The sequence below is a fragment of the Chrysemys picta genome, chromosome 4 (assembly GCF_011386835.1).
Source record: "Chrysemys picta bellii isolate R12L10 chromosome 4, ASM1138683v2, whole genome shotgun sequence".
Lineage (NCBI taxonomy): Eukaryota > Metazoa > Chordata > Testudines > Emydidae > Chrysemys > Chrysemys picta.
This window is the reverse complement of record NC_088794.1, coordinates 81,751,848-81,770,730: the sequence shown is the minus strand read 5'-3', so window position 1 is coordinate 81,770,730 and position 18,883 is coordinate 81,751,848. Positions and strand designations below refer to the sequence as shown.

Sequence of the window (18,883 nt, the reverse complement as noted above, 5' to 3'; positions counted from 1 at the left end):
AAATAAAAAAGTCCAAGAAAGGGAGAAGGTTTGTTTTTTTTTAATGAAGATTTTATTAAAATGCTGTTAGTTAAATAAAGAGACAATAACTTAACTGTGCAGACAATAAGATTATATACCCTTGTCGAGGGCAGATATCATATGACACGAGGGGGTGGCATAGGGTACATAGAACTCCCATTTATACCTGAATCAGGGAGCACACTTGGTACAGAAGCTGGAGACTTTGATTCATAACAGAATTAAAATTTCCTTTTGATCATAGCAAGAAAAGGAAGCAAAGTAGAAAAAGCATAATTTAGATTTTCACAGAATAGGCTCTTCCCTTTTGTCTCATATGCTGATCCTCTCACGTGGTGCGTGGTGTCTTTACTGTTAAAAAAAAGAGAGAGAGAGAATATTTAGCTTGCAATACTATCTTGCTGTGTGAACATTGGTTTCTGTGAACTATATGAATACTGGAATGTCTGACCATGCTCTGTTTTACAGTCAGGACACTTGTGCATCTCTCTACAGTAATTGATATGTAGTCCCGCAAGCTGACACACAAATCCGGCATGGAGAATTAGCATACTTCCCCCTCCATACATGTCTATAACCACCATTAATGTGAATGGATGTTACACAGGGACATCAGAATCCAAAGCTTAGTGATTAGATAAGTGGTCCTGAGAAAAATGTCTCTTTGGGGAATGAATTCTAAAGATCTTTACCTGGTAGAAAGAATTATTGGTCAGAAATATTGCCTGTTATTATGTGACTTCTTTCCAAGTAATCTGCCTCTGTCTGATTCTATCTGGTCCCTCTGAATTGTAGGCTTGTGAGCTGCATCCATCACAGAGGAGCCACATTTTTATACATAACAATGATTTATCTTGTGTAATAAAATAATATATCAGACAAACTGTATTATTGTGCTGTTATTTAACACATATTTTTGATCCTCTCAGCTGGCTAATGTAATACAATTTTCATTAGGAGGGCTACAGTCTTAGGGGATATCTTCAGAAGCATCCTCCATTGTCCTCTGCTCCCACTGAAGTCTATGAAGCGAGTTTTACCCACTGACTCCAATGGGAGCAGTGGTAGGCCAACACCGAGTGCTTTTGAAATTCTGCCCTTCGCAATACATTAGGCAAACGTGATCCAAATTTTACTTAAAATTCATCTATGATCCGTTGTGGTAAAATTCAGATGATCATATTCCAGTGGGCACAAGTTTTATTCGAGTCATAAAAAGAGATTTGCAATGGCATAAATCTGAGAGATGATTCAAACTGTAGAGTCTGGGAACCACATCACACTGATGACCTCGTTAGTGTTAGTGAATGTGCCCCATTTACTGAAATTAGTTACAGAATCATAACAAGACTGAGCTGCTATATCCGCAAAGCAAGATGAGGGATGATGGTAAAGCTAAAAGACTTTTGATTTTACATTGTTTACGTCTGATTCTCTGCCATTCTTCCTGGGCTTGGACCTACCAGAGGTGTAGGAGATCTTGAAGCCAGTGGCTGCACCAGTGCCATCCCTGACAAACTCCACAAGCATAGTTCTACCAGAAGCTGTTACGGTTGGGGGACTCTTTGTCCCACAAGTCTTGTCCAGTAGAACCTCGGAAGACTGGCTGACCCCATCATATATTTTAACATATTCAGTTTTACAGTCTGTGGAGGACTTCAGACTAAAAGCATCAAACTGCAGAGAAACCTGAAAGAGAAGAGGAAACAAACCTTTTAATACCCACCAGCCTAATTCATTTCAGGCAGGTTCCGTTAGATCAGAGTGAGTCAAAACTAGATATGAGCCCGAACTGGAACTAGTTATCCAGCCTCTTCTCCCATACCCTGAAAGTTCAGATAAAATAGAATCTGAATGTGAATTGCCACTTCCAATGGTTTTGCAAAGGTCCAACCAATGAAGTTTTCCAAAATCAAAACTACTCCTGTCTTTTCCCATCCATAGTTTAAGCATGTGAATATGAATGTTATAAATTAGAGAAAGAAAATATCTATTATGTTAGCTGCATATCCCAAGGAAGGAACTTAATTTGAAATTTGTATTATGTCCGTATGTGGAAACTGGAGTGTAGCAAGCACAGCAAAATGCATAATCACACAGATATCAATTCAATTACATGTAGAAGCTATCAAATCGTTGTAATTACCCGTTTGGATGGGATTCGGATGAGACAGAAACAGGTAGCATTGCCTGAGTATTTTGACGTGTAGTTGTCAGAGCGCAGTGACCCAGATGGGCTATCAAGGATGGTGCTGCAGCGATCTAACAGAAAAAACAATGATTGTACCAGAATCAGATTTAGAGACTCTTTTACATTCAAGTCAGGTACAGTTGTGCTCTGTTTAGAATGAAATGTTCTCCATATTGTCATCTGCCAGCCAGGGCCGGCTCCAGCATTTTTGCCGCCCCAAGCAAAAAAAAAAAAAAAAGCCGCAATTGTGATCGGCGGCGGCAATTGGAAAAAAAAAAAAGCCACAATCGGCGGCGGCAGTTCAGCAGCAGGTCCTTCACTCCTAGAGGGAGCGAGAGACCTGCCGCTCCTGAATTGCCGCAGGTGCCGCCCCTCTCCCTTGGCCACCCCAAGCACCTGCTTGTTAAGCTGGTGCCTGGAGCCGGCCCTGCTGCCAACATTAATTTCAAGGTCTCTGCACATCTGTGATAGTTAAAATTCAGACCACTAAATGAAGAAATGTGTAATTCTAATTTTCAGATCATTCATAAATATCTATATTGAAATGGTAAGTACATTAGCAAAAGGGAAACGCATCAGCTTTTTACAGATAAAGTCCAGAACAGAGCAAAGGGACATTAATTTAAGGTTTCTTTTTGCATATCTAAGAAAAATGTGAGAAGGTTTAATTTTGCTGAGGTAGTGGCAAATAAGCTGAATGGGTTTCCATTGGGGATGAGGGAAGTCAAGCTATATTAGTATATTTAAACAAAAATGAGATGACACTCTGGTATTTATATTAAAGGGGTTTTAGTCAGTTTTGTGCTTGGGAGGAGTCAGCAGACTATCCTCTTGTCAGGAGGAAATTTTCTATGTATCCTGCTTTCCCTTGAGACTTAGAATTTGTTTTTGTATTTTGCATGGGAGGGGTTTTGCCTTCTCTGGTACAAAAAGTTAAAATTAAAGATTTAAATATTAAAGTTTTTTTAAAAGTTAATTAAAACTTAAGGGTTTAAAAATATGTAGGTTTTGGATGGAGGAGTTGTCACAAAACGGTTCCAGATGTGAGAGGCCCCCAGCTGTTTCTGGTCTTTTCAACTCTGAAATTACCTATGTCTGCAGTCAGAGACACATGTGATAACAAACTCTTTGAAGTTCTTACAGTTGTTTTTTGAGTTCTACGGAAGTCAAATGACTGAAAGGAGGTACACAATGGAAAGACTACATAGGCCAAATTCAGTGCACTTCTATGGAACTGCACCCACTTACACCTGGGCTGAATTGGTCCAACAGAGTTGGAAACAAATCACATATTGTGTAATCAAGATGTGTCCCAGTCTTCATCTTTGGTTTCCAGGTGCATCCTCTGAATGCCATGTGTTTTTAATGTGTACAACCACGGATTTAGTGTAGAAGTTTCAGGATGTTCCAAATACAGCATCTCTCTGCAGGGCTACACTTGTGCCTCTGTGAAGGCTCTGAACAGAAGATAGATATGAAGCACTTACTGCAGTTATAGAGCTTGTTGATTTTGGCCACATCCAGGTTACTCAGTCCATATCTCTGTCCAAGAGGTACAGATGCATCAGGAATTGGTATAATAGTTGCTTTCCCAGGGGTGTTAGAGAAAGCATTTCTGCAGAAACAGGAAAGATCATGTTTTCTAAATCTCATGGTTTTTTACAGTATTTAATTGTGTAATCCATATGCTTTACAGCAGTAAAAATACTTGTACATCACTTACTCCCATCCCACATTGCAACTGTATAACTCTTAGAATCATAGAATCATAGAATATCAGGGTTGGAAGGGACCTCAGGAGGTCATCTAGTCCAACCCCCCTGCTCAACGCAGGACCAATTCCCAACTAAATCATCCCAGCCAGGGCTTTGTCAAGCCTGACCTTAAAAACCTCTAAGGAAGGAGAGTCCACCACCTCCCTAGGTAACCCATTCCAGTGCTTCACCACCCTCCTAGTGAAAAAGTTTTTCCTAATGTCCAACCTAAACCTCCCCGACTGCAACTTGAGACCATTACTCCTTGTTCTGTCACCAGGTACCACTGAGAACAGCCGAGCTCCATCCTCTTTGGAACCCCCTTTCAGGTAGTTGAAGGCTGCTATCAAATCCCCCCTCATTCTTCTCTTCTGCAGACTAAACAATCCCAGTTCCCTCAGCCTCTCCTCATAAGTCATGTGCTCCAGCCCCCTAATTATTTTTGTTGCCTTCCGCTAGACTCTTTCCAATTTTTCCACATCCTTCTTGTAGTGTGGGGCCCAAAACTGGACACAGTATTCCAGATGAGGCCTCACCAATGTCGACTAAAGGGGAACGATCAAGTCCCTCGATCTGCTGGCAATGCCCCTACTTATACAGCCCAAAACGCCGTTAGCCTTCTTGATAACAAGGGCACACTGTTGACTCATATCCAGCTTCTTGTCCACTGTAACCCCTAGGTCCTTTTCTGCAGAACTGCTTCCTAGCCATTCGGTCCCTAGTCTGTAACAGTGCATGGGATTCTTCCATCCTAAGTCGTCCTTGTTGAACCTCATCAGGTTTCTTTTGGCCCAATCCTCTAATTTGTCTAGGTCCCTCTGTATCCTATCCCTACCCTCCAGCGTATCTACCATTCCTCCCAGTTTAGTGTCATCTGCAAACTTGCTGAGAGTGCAGTCCATGCCATCCTCCAGATCATTAATGAAGATATTGAACAAAACCGGCCCCAGAACCGACCCCTGGGGCACTCCACTTGAAACCAGCTGCCAACTAGACATGGAGCCATTGATCACTACCCGTTGAGCCCGACGATCTAGCCAGCTTTCTATCCACCTTATAGTCCATTCATCCAGCCCATATTTCTTTAACTTGCTGCAAGAATACTGTGGTCAGAAGAATAACTCTTCTGACCAACCATTTCATATGGAACAGTAGTAATGCATACTGAGTACATGGTATTCTCTGAATATTCTGTTAGAGTGACATTCATCCCTATGTAGAGGACCAGCACAAGGTTGGCCTACACACCACTTAAAGCATACTTAAGCCTTATGGTTATAATGGGCCAAATTGATGGAGTTACCCTAAGGATGAATTTGGCCACTAATAATACTTTAAAGTACACTTTAGCTTAAGTAATACATAGGTTTTGTTGAAGGAAAATAGTTTCCATGGTGTGTGTGGGGGTGGGGGGAATCATTATGACATTTCTCTTTGTCTTAAAGCTTATTTTTACAAAAATCTAAATCTGAGGCCAAATTTGAGCTGACAGTGGACTTTAAGATCACCTGAAGAAATGTGTCCTTTAAAGCCACCAGACTGGACCTGGAGAACCCCAGTTCTACTGAGGGCTTAACACAGAGACCAATTCAAGGTCAAGGTCCTGATTTTCAAAGCCTTGCATGGAACTGGTCCTAGATATCTGTGAAGCTGCACCTCCCTCCATGATCATGATCTCCTGCGAAATCTGTTTTCCATGGGAACAACGAAACTACAAGGAAACGATGGAGGATCATGACCATGGAAGAGAGAAGCTTCACAGGAGCCAGTCTTAAGACTACAGACCCCACTACCACATAATAGAAGGACCACTAACCTCACTGCACTGAGAGCTAAATGTAAAGCCCACCTCTTCGTTCAAACTTTCCATTGATTCACTAAAAACAAAACAATCCCCCAAAACCAAACCAACCACCCCTACCCACTGTGAAAAAGCCCTCTAAGTCTGCCTCTTAGTGGCTGGGAAGAGAGAGAGAGCACACTGTTGTCATATTTAACTTGGTGGTGTTCAGATACTATGGGGATGAGGTCCACATGAGTACCTGTAGAGATAGTGTAGTGCATGTGGTATTGGAATACAGAGAAGTAGTATGTACTACTGCTAATAACAGAGCATTAGCCCATGCCTATTTGTGTGCCTGGACTCACTTCCACAACACACTATACTCACCAATAGGTCATATATACACCTATCTATGGTTGAGGCCTAGTAATCAACGTCCTCAGCAATGACAAATGAGGAGCTCTTCTCGGAAGCTGCTGCCTTGAGACTTTCAGATACAAGATCAAACAACAGGGCTGGCAAAAATATATTTTGTATAAATTTGATCTGGATGTCATGTAAAGAGAGTAAATCTGGAACAACCCTTATCTCACTTTCAAATGACTTTAATGGGGAGATAAAGGACAATGAACTTATCTTGCAGAAAGGGTCTGTTTGAATTTAATCACAACCATTCATATTTTCCTCAGAAAAAATGTAAAGCTGATAATTATGAAGAGTAATTGTGTCTCCTAAGTTTCAACAAGAGATTTGAGCTCTATGTGCCTTCAAGAAAAGAAATTCCACATTCCAACTTACGTGCCATAGTGCATCACTGAGGAATAGTCATATTGAAGGCCCAGGTTGTTGGAATTATCAGATTTCTTAAAGTTGCCTTTATTACCTGTAATACAATATCATACTTAGAAGATGTATCAATTTTCCCTCTTTTCCAGGAACAAGGACCAGCTTGGAACAATAAAACATTAATTAATCCAGTATCTGCATTAAAGAAGAGTACAAGTGTACCTACCTGAACTAATGTACTCCCACATAATCTTTACATAACTGTCTCTGTCACTTCGACCCTGTTCATGTAGAAAGCCCAGTGCATGGTTCAGTTCATGCTGAATTACCCCTTTCCACATGCAGCCTTGCTTCATCACAGACACAATCTGGCCACCTCCAGTTTTTCCATAGTGGGACCAGCAGCTGAGAATGACAAACACCAAAAGAGAGGAAAAGTTTGATATCAACTAGCCTTGGGGACTGTGCAGAGAATTTCAAATCACAGTTTATTAAAGGAGTGAATGGTCATTCTCTTCTGTCTGTTGTGATATTAGGGGCACATACTAGGGTGAAACTCACCCCAGGGCAGAGGGCCAGTGCAAGACCTAGGCAACACTTAAGTTCCACATTAGCCCTTAAGTGGTGCAGAGTCCTCTGTTCCGGTGTGCTGGCCTCCTGCACAGGGGGAATTTCACCCACTGTTCCTTAGAAACATGATTTTTTTCTAAAACTACTGTAAAGTTTAGCTTGCGGCTTCTTTTAGAGAATGAGCAAACTTGAAGGTATTTTGAATCACAGGGATATTGGACAGTCCTCCTCTTGGATGGATTTTTGGCCTTGACAGCCTGCTGTACCCCTGACTTAGAGGACTAATTCTTCCATACTCTATTAGAATTGATACGTCCTGATGCAAATTAAGAATCATGGCAGCTTGCCATGTATTGTGCTCAAGTGTGTGTCACAGTGCCCAGGCACAGCAGCATGAGTTGGGGATGCAGTTTCTACCTTAATGCTGCTTTTCCTGGATTTGTGAGCTGTTTTAAGTCTGCATTTGGTTAGTTCCTGATGTTGCTCCTCATTGCTTAACACTAAGCAGGATACTTTGCACACTCAAATGGCCTGGAGTTTCTCAAATAAATCCAGTTCACTGTCCTCTCTACATCCTCTCAAGGTTAAAGAAGCAGCGACATGAAAAGTGGGCTAGAATAACATTTTTAATAAGAGTCAGTGCCAGCAGGACTTACCCTTTCCCTGACTTAATATTTAGATAGTCAGATTCTGTTGTGCGATTCACAAAATCAATACACGTTAGAATTTCAAACTCTGCCATGGCTTCACTAATCCACCGTATTTGTGTCTCATCTGGGGAAGAAAGGGTTAAATTACTTGTCACACAAGAACAATTATTTGAAGCATAAAAGTCAATGTATGCTCAAAATAGTGCTTATGAGGGATTTAAGTGGCAAGTCGATCTCATGCTGAATTTCACCCTAACTGCTTTTATGGCCTAGTGCAAGATCCTTCTCTGTATTCAGGACGTGGCCTGAGAAGGGTTTGGACAGCAGGCTGGTTTCTGCGTTTCTTGTCTTAGATGAAGGGGGTGGTGGTTGATTAATCTGGGGATGGTCCAGCTACTGTCTGTTATTATGGGCAACCCTTTTGCTACACGTGTGATTCAAAAAATAATGAATGCATCCAAAGGGTGATGCAATAGTAGGGTGACCAGATCACCAAAGACAAATATCGGGACGCGGGGGGGGGGGGGGGGGGCGTGGCCAAAAAAAAAAAAAAAAAAAAAAACCTTCCTCCGCAAGTGCTGGAGGGAGGCCCGGGAGACTCAGGGGAAGCGCGGGGCCGGGGTAGTGAGAGTCCGGCATGGCCCCGAGCAGGCAGGACTCAGTTGGGAGGTAGGGCGAGGAGGGGGGCGGCCCGCGGGGCCAGGCGGTAGCTGTTCTCACCCCCGGGCAGCGGGACTCGGGAGCAGCCGCTGCTGCAGCTCCCACTGCCGCGGGGGAGGAAGCGGCCATGGCGCTCTGCGGCTGCGGCTCTGGCGCCCCCGAACCCCCCGAGCCTGGGCCTGCTGCGGGGACCCAGCAGTGTGCATGCTGCGCCCAGCCCCTGGCCAGTGTCTGGGCTGCTGCCCAGCTGGTGCTATCCCGCGGCGGCCCCGGAGTGGGGGCAGCAGGCCCCAGCCCCCCCGTCCCGCAGGGGAACGAACGGGGCTGGGCTGCCGATGCCTCCGCCCCGGGGCCGCCGCGCGATAGCACCAGCTGGGCAGCCCAGACGTGCCTAGCCAGGGGCTGGGCCCAGCGTACGCGCTGCTGCAGGCCCCAGCTCGGGGGATTCGGGGGCGCCAGAGCCGCCGAGCGCCATGGCCGCTTCCTCCCCCGTCGCCTGGCCCCGCGGGTCGCCCCCCTCCTCTCCCACCACCCAACTGAGTCCTGCCTGCACTGGGCCAGGCCGGACTGTTACTCACCCCGGCCCCGCGCTGCCTCTGAGTCTCCCGGGCCTCCCTCCAGCGCTTGCGGAGGGGGGGGGGGGAATGGTGAGCCCGGGGAAGAGGCGGGGATTCGGGGAGGGAGCCAATCGGGGGAGGAGGGGGCGGAGTCGGGGCAGGGGGGGGGGGGGCGCGAGCACTTCCGGGCTCGAGGCTCGGGGCATTTCCTTGTTTGTCCGGTTGTCCCGACCGCACGTCGGTCGGGACGCGGGACAAACAAGGAAATATCGGGACGGTCCCGATAAAATCGGGACGTCTGGTCACCCTATGCAATAGATACGTCTTATAAAGTGTATTTAATAATAATACCTCATTACAGAGAAGTGCCATCACTGTCTACAAGAGAATAGAATAGTCGGCAGGATGGGTGCAATCGCCTTGTGACGATTTGCTCCCTTTTCTCACTGTAATGTACAGCTTGTCTATGTATGTGTGTCATAAGTGAACTAGTGGCATGTGTTGCATCAAATATTTGCATTGTCCCTTTTTTCTAAGTTTGCATTTGGAATTTAATTAACATTTCAATGACAATTAATTAAAAAAATATTATAGAAATGCAAATCACCATAGTCGGGAGCGAAGACATAGGGGACACGGACAATGCCATCGCTGGATTGGGGCCAATAACATGAGCGATCTGAACAGCCAATAGCACTTCGGCTCTTTGTCATAACAATGTCACCTTCACGCAAGCGCTGGGTGGTGTCTGTGCAGAGAGAAAGAGGAACGTAATATGAAAAGATGAGAGGGTTGTTTTCATTGAATGGAAGTTCTGGCTCAGTTAGGTAGGGAGGGATGATGGAATTGACAGAGAGAGAGGCTTATGCTACCTTAAAAATATCAACATTTCAATAATCAAAATTCAAAAGAGAGAGCAAAAAGGGCGTAGGAATGGAGGATTCAGGAATGGACAGAGAGAAGAGTGTATGTAGAGAGATACATGAGAGACTGTTTCTATGTGCTGGAGTAAAGTCATTTCAAAAGACTGTTGGAAAGGGGGAGAAGCAGAGAACAGAGGGAGAAGAAAACTAACAGAATAGATCCAAAAGCATCCAGAAGACTCAAACAAAGAGGCTGAAATGGGGACAGAGTGGGTCTGATCAGCCACCAAATATCAGCCACATATTCTGAAGCCTTATCATGGCTGAAGACCCATGGCTACTCACAAGATGTTTGCATTCAAGACAATTAAACAATGACTTAAATATTCAAAGATCTTTTTCTAAATCCAAAAAGTACAAAGACATCCAAAATTACAGCTGAAGCCATTATTAATCTGCCTCCACAGTTCAGATGTCGCCAAAATATATATAATCTTCAACACCAAATGTGCTAGGCACAACTGGACAGATTGGCAGATTTAAAGACTGCTTAGCAAAAAAGTATGTGTCTTGTCTCTAAGTTTATCTAGAGCACTTCATGTTCATAAGACCAGAGGAATATTTGGGCCAACTGCTATAAAAGGCAGCAGAAAAAAGACACTGAAAACACCCAAGATACTTCTATAGCTTTGAAGTTATTACCTGCGTTAGCTTTCAAAATTCGGTTAAAAACGTCTTCCTGTGTATCTGTCTCTGTAGCTAGCTCAGCTTCTGCACAGAAATGCAAAGATGTCAGTTTGCCCTTCCCAAAGCATATACCGGTCCTGATCGTCACACTGGCGTTACTCCATTGATTTTATTCAATATATTCCTGATTTACACCAGCATGTATGAAATCAGAATCAGGCCCAAAAGAAATTTATGAGCAGGCATGACATAAAGCCATGTATTTATGCTGCTAAGAAGCACAAAATCTTGCAATCCCCCAAGAGCTGTGATTATTTTTTAGTTAAAACAATTTCATGAATAGGTCAAATTTTTTTTTCTACTACCACCCTTTAAGGACCCAATCTTTGGCCCCACTGAATCTGGTTTGCACAACTCAAACCAAATGGATTGACATGAATGGATGTTACACAAACATTGGGAGAACAGAATAGACCCATCTCTTCTTACTTAATGAATAGTTAAAAGCCACAATAAAAATTCCTTTTATAGGGAACAAATTCCAAAAAGCCTTTGGATCTGATTCTCCACGCTCTTACTTCGGTTTTATATCCGTGTAACGCCACTGAAATCAAATTTAACTGTAGCAAACTTCAGTCAGTTCTGATCCATTGAACCTGAAAGTTCAGTGCAACCTGAAAAATTCTTCAGTGGCAGTAAATTTTAGAGATGGCTTGAACTAATTGAGAAACATAAGAAAAATCACTAAACATGGGGGACTCTATTAGTCAGTCAAGTGCCTAATTCATTTAGGTGCTTTTGAAAATCTCACTAGGCACCAATTTCCATCTTTATGCACTTAAATACATTTGTAAATCTGGCCTTAGATCTTGAACTCCTGGCCAAAGGCCAAATTGCTTCCTCCAGTCCTATCATAGATGGAGCTCTGGCAGAGCAGGTCTGGGACATTCAAAGGGTGCAGCTCCTTCAGCCAAGATTTTTTACTATCTGCCTCCCCTGCAGAGTGGAACTGCCATGTTTCCACTGCCTTTCAGACCCTACATGTCTGCCGAGATGAGGAACACGATGTGACCAGTAGAAAATAAGGAAGAATGGTCAAGCTTTTCCACTAAAATGTATCTAATTTATAGAGAACTTTTCTTTAAATGTGGCAAACATAAGTTTGAAGTTTGGACATCTAGACAAGATGACCACATTTTTTATTTGTGCACCTATGCTGGCATTTCACTGCCAATGTTTGGTACCTACGTGCTGAACTGAGTGTCCACATGAAAGAGTTTGAAGCCCTATTTAGGTGTCCTGTCTTGAAAATCAGAATACACAGGACACAGCTTTTACACGGCATTACTGGGTACCTTTTTTCTTAGACAGATGGAAAACTAGATCTTATTTTGTACTGTTGCATTTTTATATTGTTTACATTGGTTGGCTTGTAAAATCCTAGTAAAGCCAAACCCTTCATTTTCTGTCTACACGGTGGAGTTGTAGTTTGTAGAAGGAACCAAGGGTGTTAAAGCTTCCTGAAATCTTACTCAGGGGTCTGGAGAATGGGGAGCACGATAACAGAGCATGTAGTTCCAAATCACTTCCAAGCAGGGCCGGCTCCAGGCACCAGCTTAGCAAGCAGGTGCTTGGGGCAGCCACTCCGGAGGGGGGCGGCACATCCAGCTATTCGGCGGCAATTCGGCGGATTGCCTTACTCCTGCTCGGAGCGAAGGACCTCCCACCGAATTGCCGACGAAGTGCCGCAGATCGCGATCGCAGATTTTTTTTATTTTTATTTTTTGGCTGCTTGCAGCGGCAAAAACCCTGGAGCCGGCCCTGCTTCCAAGCTTGCTGCATTTCTTTCCTTGGGGGAAAGGTTCTCTGGGTGATTTTGAGGATCCCAGCAAGAATTCTTTAAAATGCTAGAAGCATCAATTACAAACAAAGCACTGGTGCATATTGTTCTTTTAAGGCAGCTGCACCACGCTTTCAGAGCACAACACGAGGAGGCTCCACTGGCCTGTGTGAAAAAGCAGGATGCCTGGCCTGGAGCCTCCTGGCTCACTTTGCGGGGTTTAGGACAAGTTTCAGGGGAGAACAAGGAACAGAATGTGCCCAGGTGCAAGAAGGTGAATGCTCCCTTGCACGCCTGCACATGACGTGGCACTCTCAAGCCTAACTTGTCCAGAGCACATTAACATTGTGTGCCAGGAAACACTCCAGCTATATGACACTCCTGTAAACAAGCAAAGATAGAGACAATGCAGAGCAGTGCTCCTGATCTCACAGTATGATGCTTGTGATTTACAGTCTGAGTAAACAAGATGCTGGATTTGCATTGCTTTATCTTAGATCTATATTTTTTATCATGACTGAATTTATTAGAGGCAGACATATTAACCAGGAGAGGACTGGAAGTTACTGGGCCCAGGTTTTTACATCATTTACCTTGAGAGGACTGTAAAATGTCACTAGAAGGGGTCACTTCACTCTTCGTAGGATAAACAGTAACATCTACAAGAGGAAACATGGATGTTAAAACCGTAGCAAGATAAACTACCCAAACCTTGCATGTTGTCAAGTATCAGGGGGTAGCCGTGTTAGTCTGTATCTACAAAAACAACAAAGAGTCTGGTGGCACCTTAAAGACTAACAGATAAAAAAGGTGCCACCAGACTCTTTGTTGTTTTTTTACCCAAACCTTGTAACTTCACCCCTGAGCTGAAGCATAGTAAGAGGGGCACATCCTATGTGCTTGTCTGTCTGTTTTTATGCTGCATTCATCATAATATCTGTGCACCTCTTGGGGGAGGAAGTTGGTGCACCACCGGGGAAAAGCATGAGGCCTTGACTGGTGCTTGTTTGGTGTTCACTAGGAACCTCCATCCCTCCTGGACCTGCTCCCCTCTGGGGCTGTTAGTACAGGTGGCTTGACCACAAACTCCCAAGGGTTACCAGCCAAATGATGCTTGCCCCCTGCATGTGTGTGCTGAGTGGAAGGAAAGATTCCTTGCACCCTCTTTCTCATTTCCAAGCTGCCATTAAATGGTCTTAAATTATTAGGGTGTCTACAGGTAGAAGTCCCAGAATGCACCTGCCAGTGCCACATGCCTGATTGCATGGGCTTAGGGTATCAGGTATGACATAGAATGATGCAGTTCAAAGTTTCCTTAGTGACGCCATAAATACCAGATTTCACAGAAGAGATAAAAATTGTAACAAAGGTAAATTAAAACTTCTTCTGTGCATTGTGAAATTCAATCATCCCATAATATTTCCATCAAGGACCCTCTGCAGCTGTGAGCTCCAATGGTTGACTACTCAATGGAGTGTGTCCCTCAGTTGGCTCCAAATTTACTGACCTCTAATTTCACAGAGTGTCCCTTTGTTCTCACATTATGAAACAGGGAACAAAGGAGCCAGTTAACAGTTCTGAATATCTCACGCAAATCCCTTTCAACAGTTCTTCCTTTGGGATAAATCATTACAGTCTTTGCAATTTCTTATTGCACTTAAGTCCCATTTAGAGTTCCAACTATTTCCATGGCTCTTTTCTAGAGCTTTTCAATAGCTTCCCTCTATTTCTCATGATGAAACAAATAAAAGTGAATGCCCTAGATGAGGCTTTATGGTTGCTTGTTTTATGACTTTGTATGGTCCAGTGGTTAGGGCCTAGGACTTGGGAGGTCTGGGTTCAATTCCCTTCTCTGCCACAGCCTCCATGTGTGACCTTGGGCAAACCCCTTAGCCTCCCTGTGGCTCATTTCCCTATCTGTAAAAATGGGAATGACAGCACTTCCCTACCTCACAGGGCTGCTGTGAGAATGAATACATTTTTAAAAAGTTTGTGAAGCACTTTGAAATCTAGTAATGAAAAGTGCTCTCTCTGTCTCTGTCTCTCTCTCGGTGTATACATACAAGCTGTACAACATTACCCATTTGCAACTGCCTCCCTTCTACCTCTACTAAAAGCTTTGCCTTCATCTCCTCTCTCCAGGACTTTTGCAATTCATTTCTCGGTGGCCTCTCTACCTCCCAACTCTCCAGTCGTCTGCATGTACTGCTGCTGCTACCTGCCTTCAGACCTGTACAATCACATGCGCATACATACATATGCACACACCATCGTCAAACAACTATGCTGGCTCCCCACCTGTTCCAGGATCTAGTGCAAAATTGCTCTCTTTGTGTATAAAACCTTGGCCTTTCTCCAGTTGACACCATCTCTCTATTTCTCTTCCACTCACTATATACATACAGCACTGACCTTATTTCTTAAAACTCCCCTTGTCCTCACCACAGCTGGTCCATGTGCATTTTTCTATGCCACCTGACCAGTGCTGCTGTATGCCTTTGTGACTCCATCTCTTTTCACATTTCAACTGAAAACATCTTTACTCCTTTGTCTGCACCTCTTAATTTCTCATTCCTTCTGCTGCTATTCATTATTGAACTCAGTAAAGTGTTTGTAAGGACAGTGCTTGACAATAAAAGTTGTATTGTTCTCTGACAGTTCATTTGTGCTTCTATGAAATAGATGGGAAATTGAGCAGAAAGCCAAAATCTCACTGGAAACCAGATAAGTGCAATTTAGTGGCACATGTATTACCAAGAGCAGGAACCGCATCTGGTGTAAATGGGTATAACTCTGTTAACTTCAATGGGGCTACGCTGAATTACTCCATCTGAGGATCTGGCTACAAGAGTCTTGTTTCAGACAGTCTTATTTTGGTAAGCGGTCAGCAATTTCTTTACATTTTTATATTTAAAGTATTGTATAAATCCTACTTACTTGCACCAGCATGTCCATTGTGTTCCTGCAAAACCAATATATTTAAGTTTTCATTTTTGCATGTTAACTCAAAAAATCCAACAACAACAAATGAAGAGCAAATGGAAGAAGTAATCTCAAAGACTGATATAAAAATAATGTTACAAGCTAATGTATTTCTTTTAGAAACACAGCTGGGAAATATTAAAAAGACAGCTCATCCACCAGTCAAAGAAGCAGAGATCAGATACAGTAAACAGAAGGGTTGTGTGGAATCGCTCTCACCTGAATAGGGAAGCCTAGAGTTGAATAAAAGAGAGGTGCAATAAAGACTAGGAGCATCTTCAGGTCCATTTTCAAGTTCTGACAGCTTATCTGTGACTCTCGCAATCTGTCCCAGATCGGGAGCACTGCTGCTAGATATACTAGCAGAGCCTGCTCTACCAGGGCTGCAAAATTAGCCAGCCAATGAGCAACTCAGAAGACAGCAAACAAACAATTTTTTTTTGGTAGCCAGAGAGGTCAACTCAGCCCTAATCAAGTTCCAACACTGTCCTATTGGCTGGCAGTTCCAGCTATCACTGTCTCTCACTTCCTGTATGCCTCCATACCTCCCCCTGTTGCTTTCTGACCCTCATTCATGCTGCGTCCAATGCTTGGAGCAGACCCCTCTATCGGTGCCATGTGCCTTCTCTCTCTTCTCATCAAATCCTTGCTGAAAACCCACTCCTTCTGTGAAGCCTTCTATGCTGATGCCACCAGTGATGTCTCTGCACCTGAACACCTGTCCCATGTAGGGTAGTTGTTGGAGTTTAGACGGTAAGTTGTTAGGGGTAGGGATTCTGTTAGCCTACGTGTTAGGTGAAGCATCAGGTACTGTCACGGTGCTCCCTATACAGTCATCTTGGAGCATGTAACAATCTCTGCCTAGTGGGGACATGTCCATATTTCCTCCCTTCCCACCCGTTTAGCCTACTAAACAAATCCCTTACCTCCTCTGCTTACTGACCTATAAACAAAATATTTTGCTTCTTACTGTCTCGGGGTTTTCTGTCTTTTCTGGACCTCCAAAGCTTCTTGCCTGCCACTCTTAATTGCCAGCCTTCCGGCTGTTACGTGCCCCAGGAGGTTTTGTGGCCATCCGTCAGAGAAGAGACAGCAAGAGCAGCACATACTCTATACATTGTTCCCACTGCGACTAACAGGGGTGATAGCTTGATGGATCTCGTTGATGGCTGGTGTAAGGAAGTGGATATAGGAGGATTTGGGTGCAGGTATGGATAGAGTTGCTGGTGGTAGAGAAGAAACACAGCTATGGCTGGAAAGAAATATCTCAAAGGAAACTCACCATCCAGCAAGAGAACTGTAACCTGTTCACCTAACCACACATTACCCTCTGACCAAGCTGCTGCACAGCTGTGCTGTCTATGATCTCTGGCTGTTTTGCACCTGCAAGTGTCCATTTTCCATATGACCATCACCATAGAGAAGGAAAACAAAGATACATCAAAAGAGAGAAAATAAAGAGAGGAACAACATACATTCTCTTTAGATTGTGACAAATGGTTGGACAACCTTAGGGTAAATTTAAAAACCAAAACACAGCAACTTACATTTCCCTTCATGTCTTATCATGTCAAGGGATCTGAAAGTGCTTCACAATAATCTTGATGTTAGAAGCAATTCCATTCTAGTGAGTTGGATGGCTCAGGGGAGCAGTAATGGTCTGTACAGCTTTTTACCTGCAGGTCACTAGCTCAAACCCCGACCAGGTACACCGTGGCAGTGAAATGCTACGGAAACAGCTATATGAAATGAAGTGATGGGTGTCAGTCTAGTGCTTACTGGACAAAAGTCCACCCCCATCACAATGAGAGATCATGGATTGAATGGGCCAGGGAGATGAACCCCCCCCTTAGCCCTGAAGGGGGCAGTGTAGGCGAAGCTAATGGTGCTTCTGCCTGTGCTGTTGCTGTTCCATGGGTAAATAGAGGTCAGTATATGAACAGGGTATGAGATGACTGGTTGGGCTACATCCGTTTCCAGTGTTTTAGCACGAAAGATACATCAGACACTGAATAGTAAATTGGAAAGTATTTCAGGGCCCTATACCACACTGTAAAGAACAGGGATCTTGGCTCATTTTGTTGCTCTTCTCAGAATAACTTCCAAATTGCCAGTATTTTTGGTGATGCAGTACACAGAAAGGAATGCATAAGATCAATTCATCCAAGGTCTATCTTGGCTTTTGCTGGTGAAGACCATTTCTGAGGGCCCCCAGCAGCTTTTGAGGGGCTCACAGGTAGCCAACACAAATTCTAAAGTCTTGTATGGACTAGGATTTAAAGGTCTGATGTTAGCATGTGTTAGCTAATATGGTCTGCCTAGCACATTTGAAAAGTCTATGTAGTGTTTATTATAAGGTGTGCTAAACAGGTCGAGTTAAAGCTCCCCCCTACATTTTCACTCAGCCATCGTAACACATTAAAAGCAGCGCGCATTGTCTACACTAGACTTTTCAAAGATGTTCGCTAACGTATATATTAATATCTCAGACCTCTGAATGCTCATCTAGGGTCTCCGCTGGGAAAGGGTGTGAATATGACAGCTGGGGATGCACTGAGTCAGCAAATTACTGCACAATCCCCACCAGCAGGGCTCCCACACAGCCTCTGGCATACTTTAAAGCTGCCCTCCCGAAGCAGTGTCCCGGAGGAAGGACAGTGGTGGAGGCATCACCCTGTGCATGAATCACTTTTGGGAGCATCATGTCAGGCTGAGCAGCTGCAATGGCTAATGGATTGATATTTCAGATATGGTTGCACCAAAGCCATACAAAGAGGGACTGTTCCCCTCCCTGCTCAGAGACGTGAAGACTCTTATGCAGATCCCAAATTGCATTGGCCTTTTCACAGCCATATTGCATTGGCAACTTCACACACTTATTTGCTGCCTACTCTCCACCTTTGAGTCCCTCTCATCAGTGCCTGCTCCTTGGGTTCCTCTCTCCCACTGAGGACCTTGGGTTTAGCTTGCTTTTCCTCAGGTGGATTAGCTTCATTTCCCCAGATTGAGTCTTGTTTTATTTCCTGCCCATGTTTCCAATCTGTTTAGGCCTCCTTGGATTATCTTCCTCTCCTCTTTGGTGTTCACGGCTGTTCCCTGTTTAGTATTGTCTGTATAATTCATTTATTCACATGTCTGTATTATCAATGATGAGCCATAATCCTGATCCCTGGCACCAGTGGGACACTTCCCTAAACTTGGTACCCTGCCTTTTATTCTGATCTTTCATTTACAGTGTCTTAGTCAGTTTTCTGTCTGACCGTGGTAGTGAACTAAATCATGTAACCTGGTGCTAAGGAGAGCTGGATGGGAAATGGTTTTCCTGTCATGTGAAAAAAAAAAAATTCAAAAAGTTTCCCGTTCTATACTGGGACAAAACCAAGACTGTTCAAAAATTTTTTTGTACAGAAACCAGTGAATGCCTGAGCCAACAGGCTATTGCCTATTCTGTGGTGGGGCTCTCTCACTCTCGTCTATGCAGCTGTTTCACTAGATACATAATCAACTATTCATTGGGCCAGAGAGCGAGTTTATAGCCC

General features: G+C 43.9%; 1 protein-coding gene across 1 annotated transcript; it reads right to left on the bottom strand.

The window, feature by feature from the left end:
• Positions 1-29: 29 nt before the first annotated feature.
• Positions 30-18,606, bottom strand: LOC101932905 (astacin-like metalloendopeptidase). Its single transcript, XM_042849189.2, has 12 exons — positions 15,564-18,606; positions 15,300-15,324; positions 12,956-13,021; positions 10,538-10,606; positions 9,580-9,720; positions 7,762-7,879; positions 6,762-6,940; positions 6,548-6,632; positions 3,700-3,827; positions 2,168-2,283; positions 1,485-1,710; positions 30-372 (listed from the first exon to the last, which is right to left on the bottom strand). Exons 1-12 carry the CDS (start codon positions 15,630-15,632, stop codon positions 350-352), a joined length of 1,245 nt encoding a protein of 414 aa, XP_042705123.2. The 5' UTR covers positions 15,633-18,606; the 3' UTR covers positions 30-349.
• Positions 18,607-18,883: the final 277 nt, after the last annotated feature.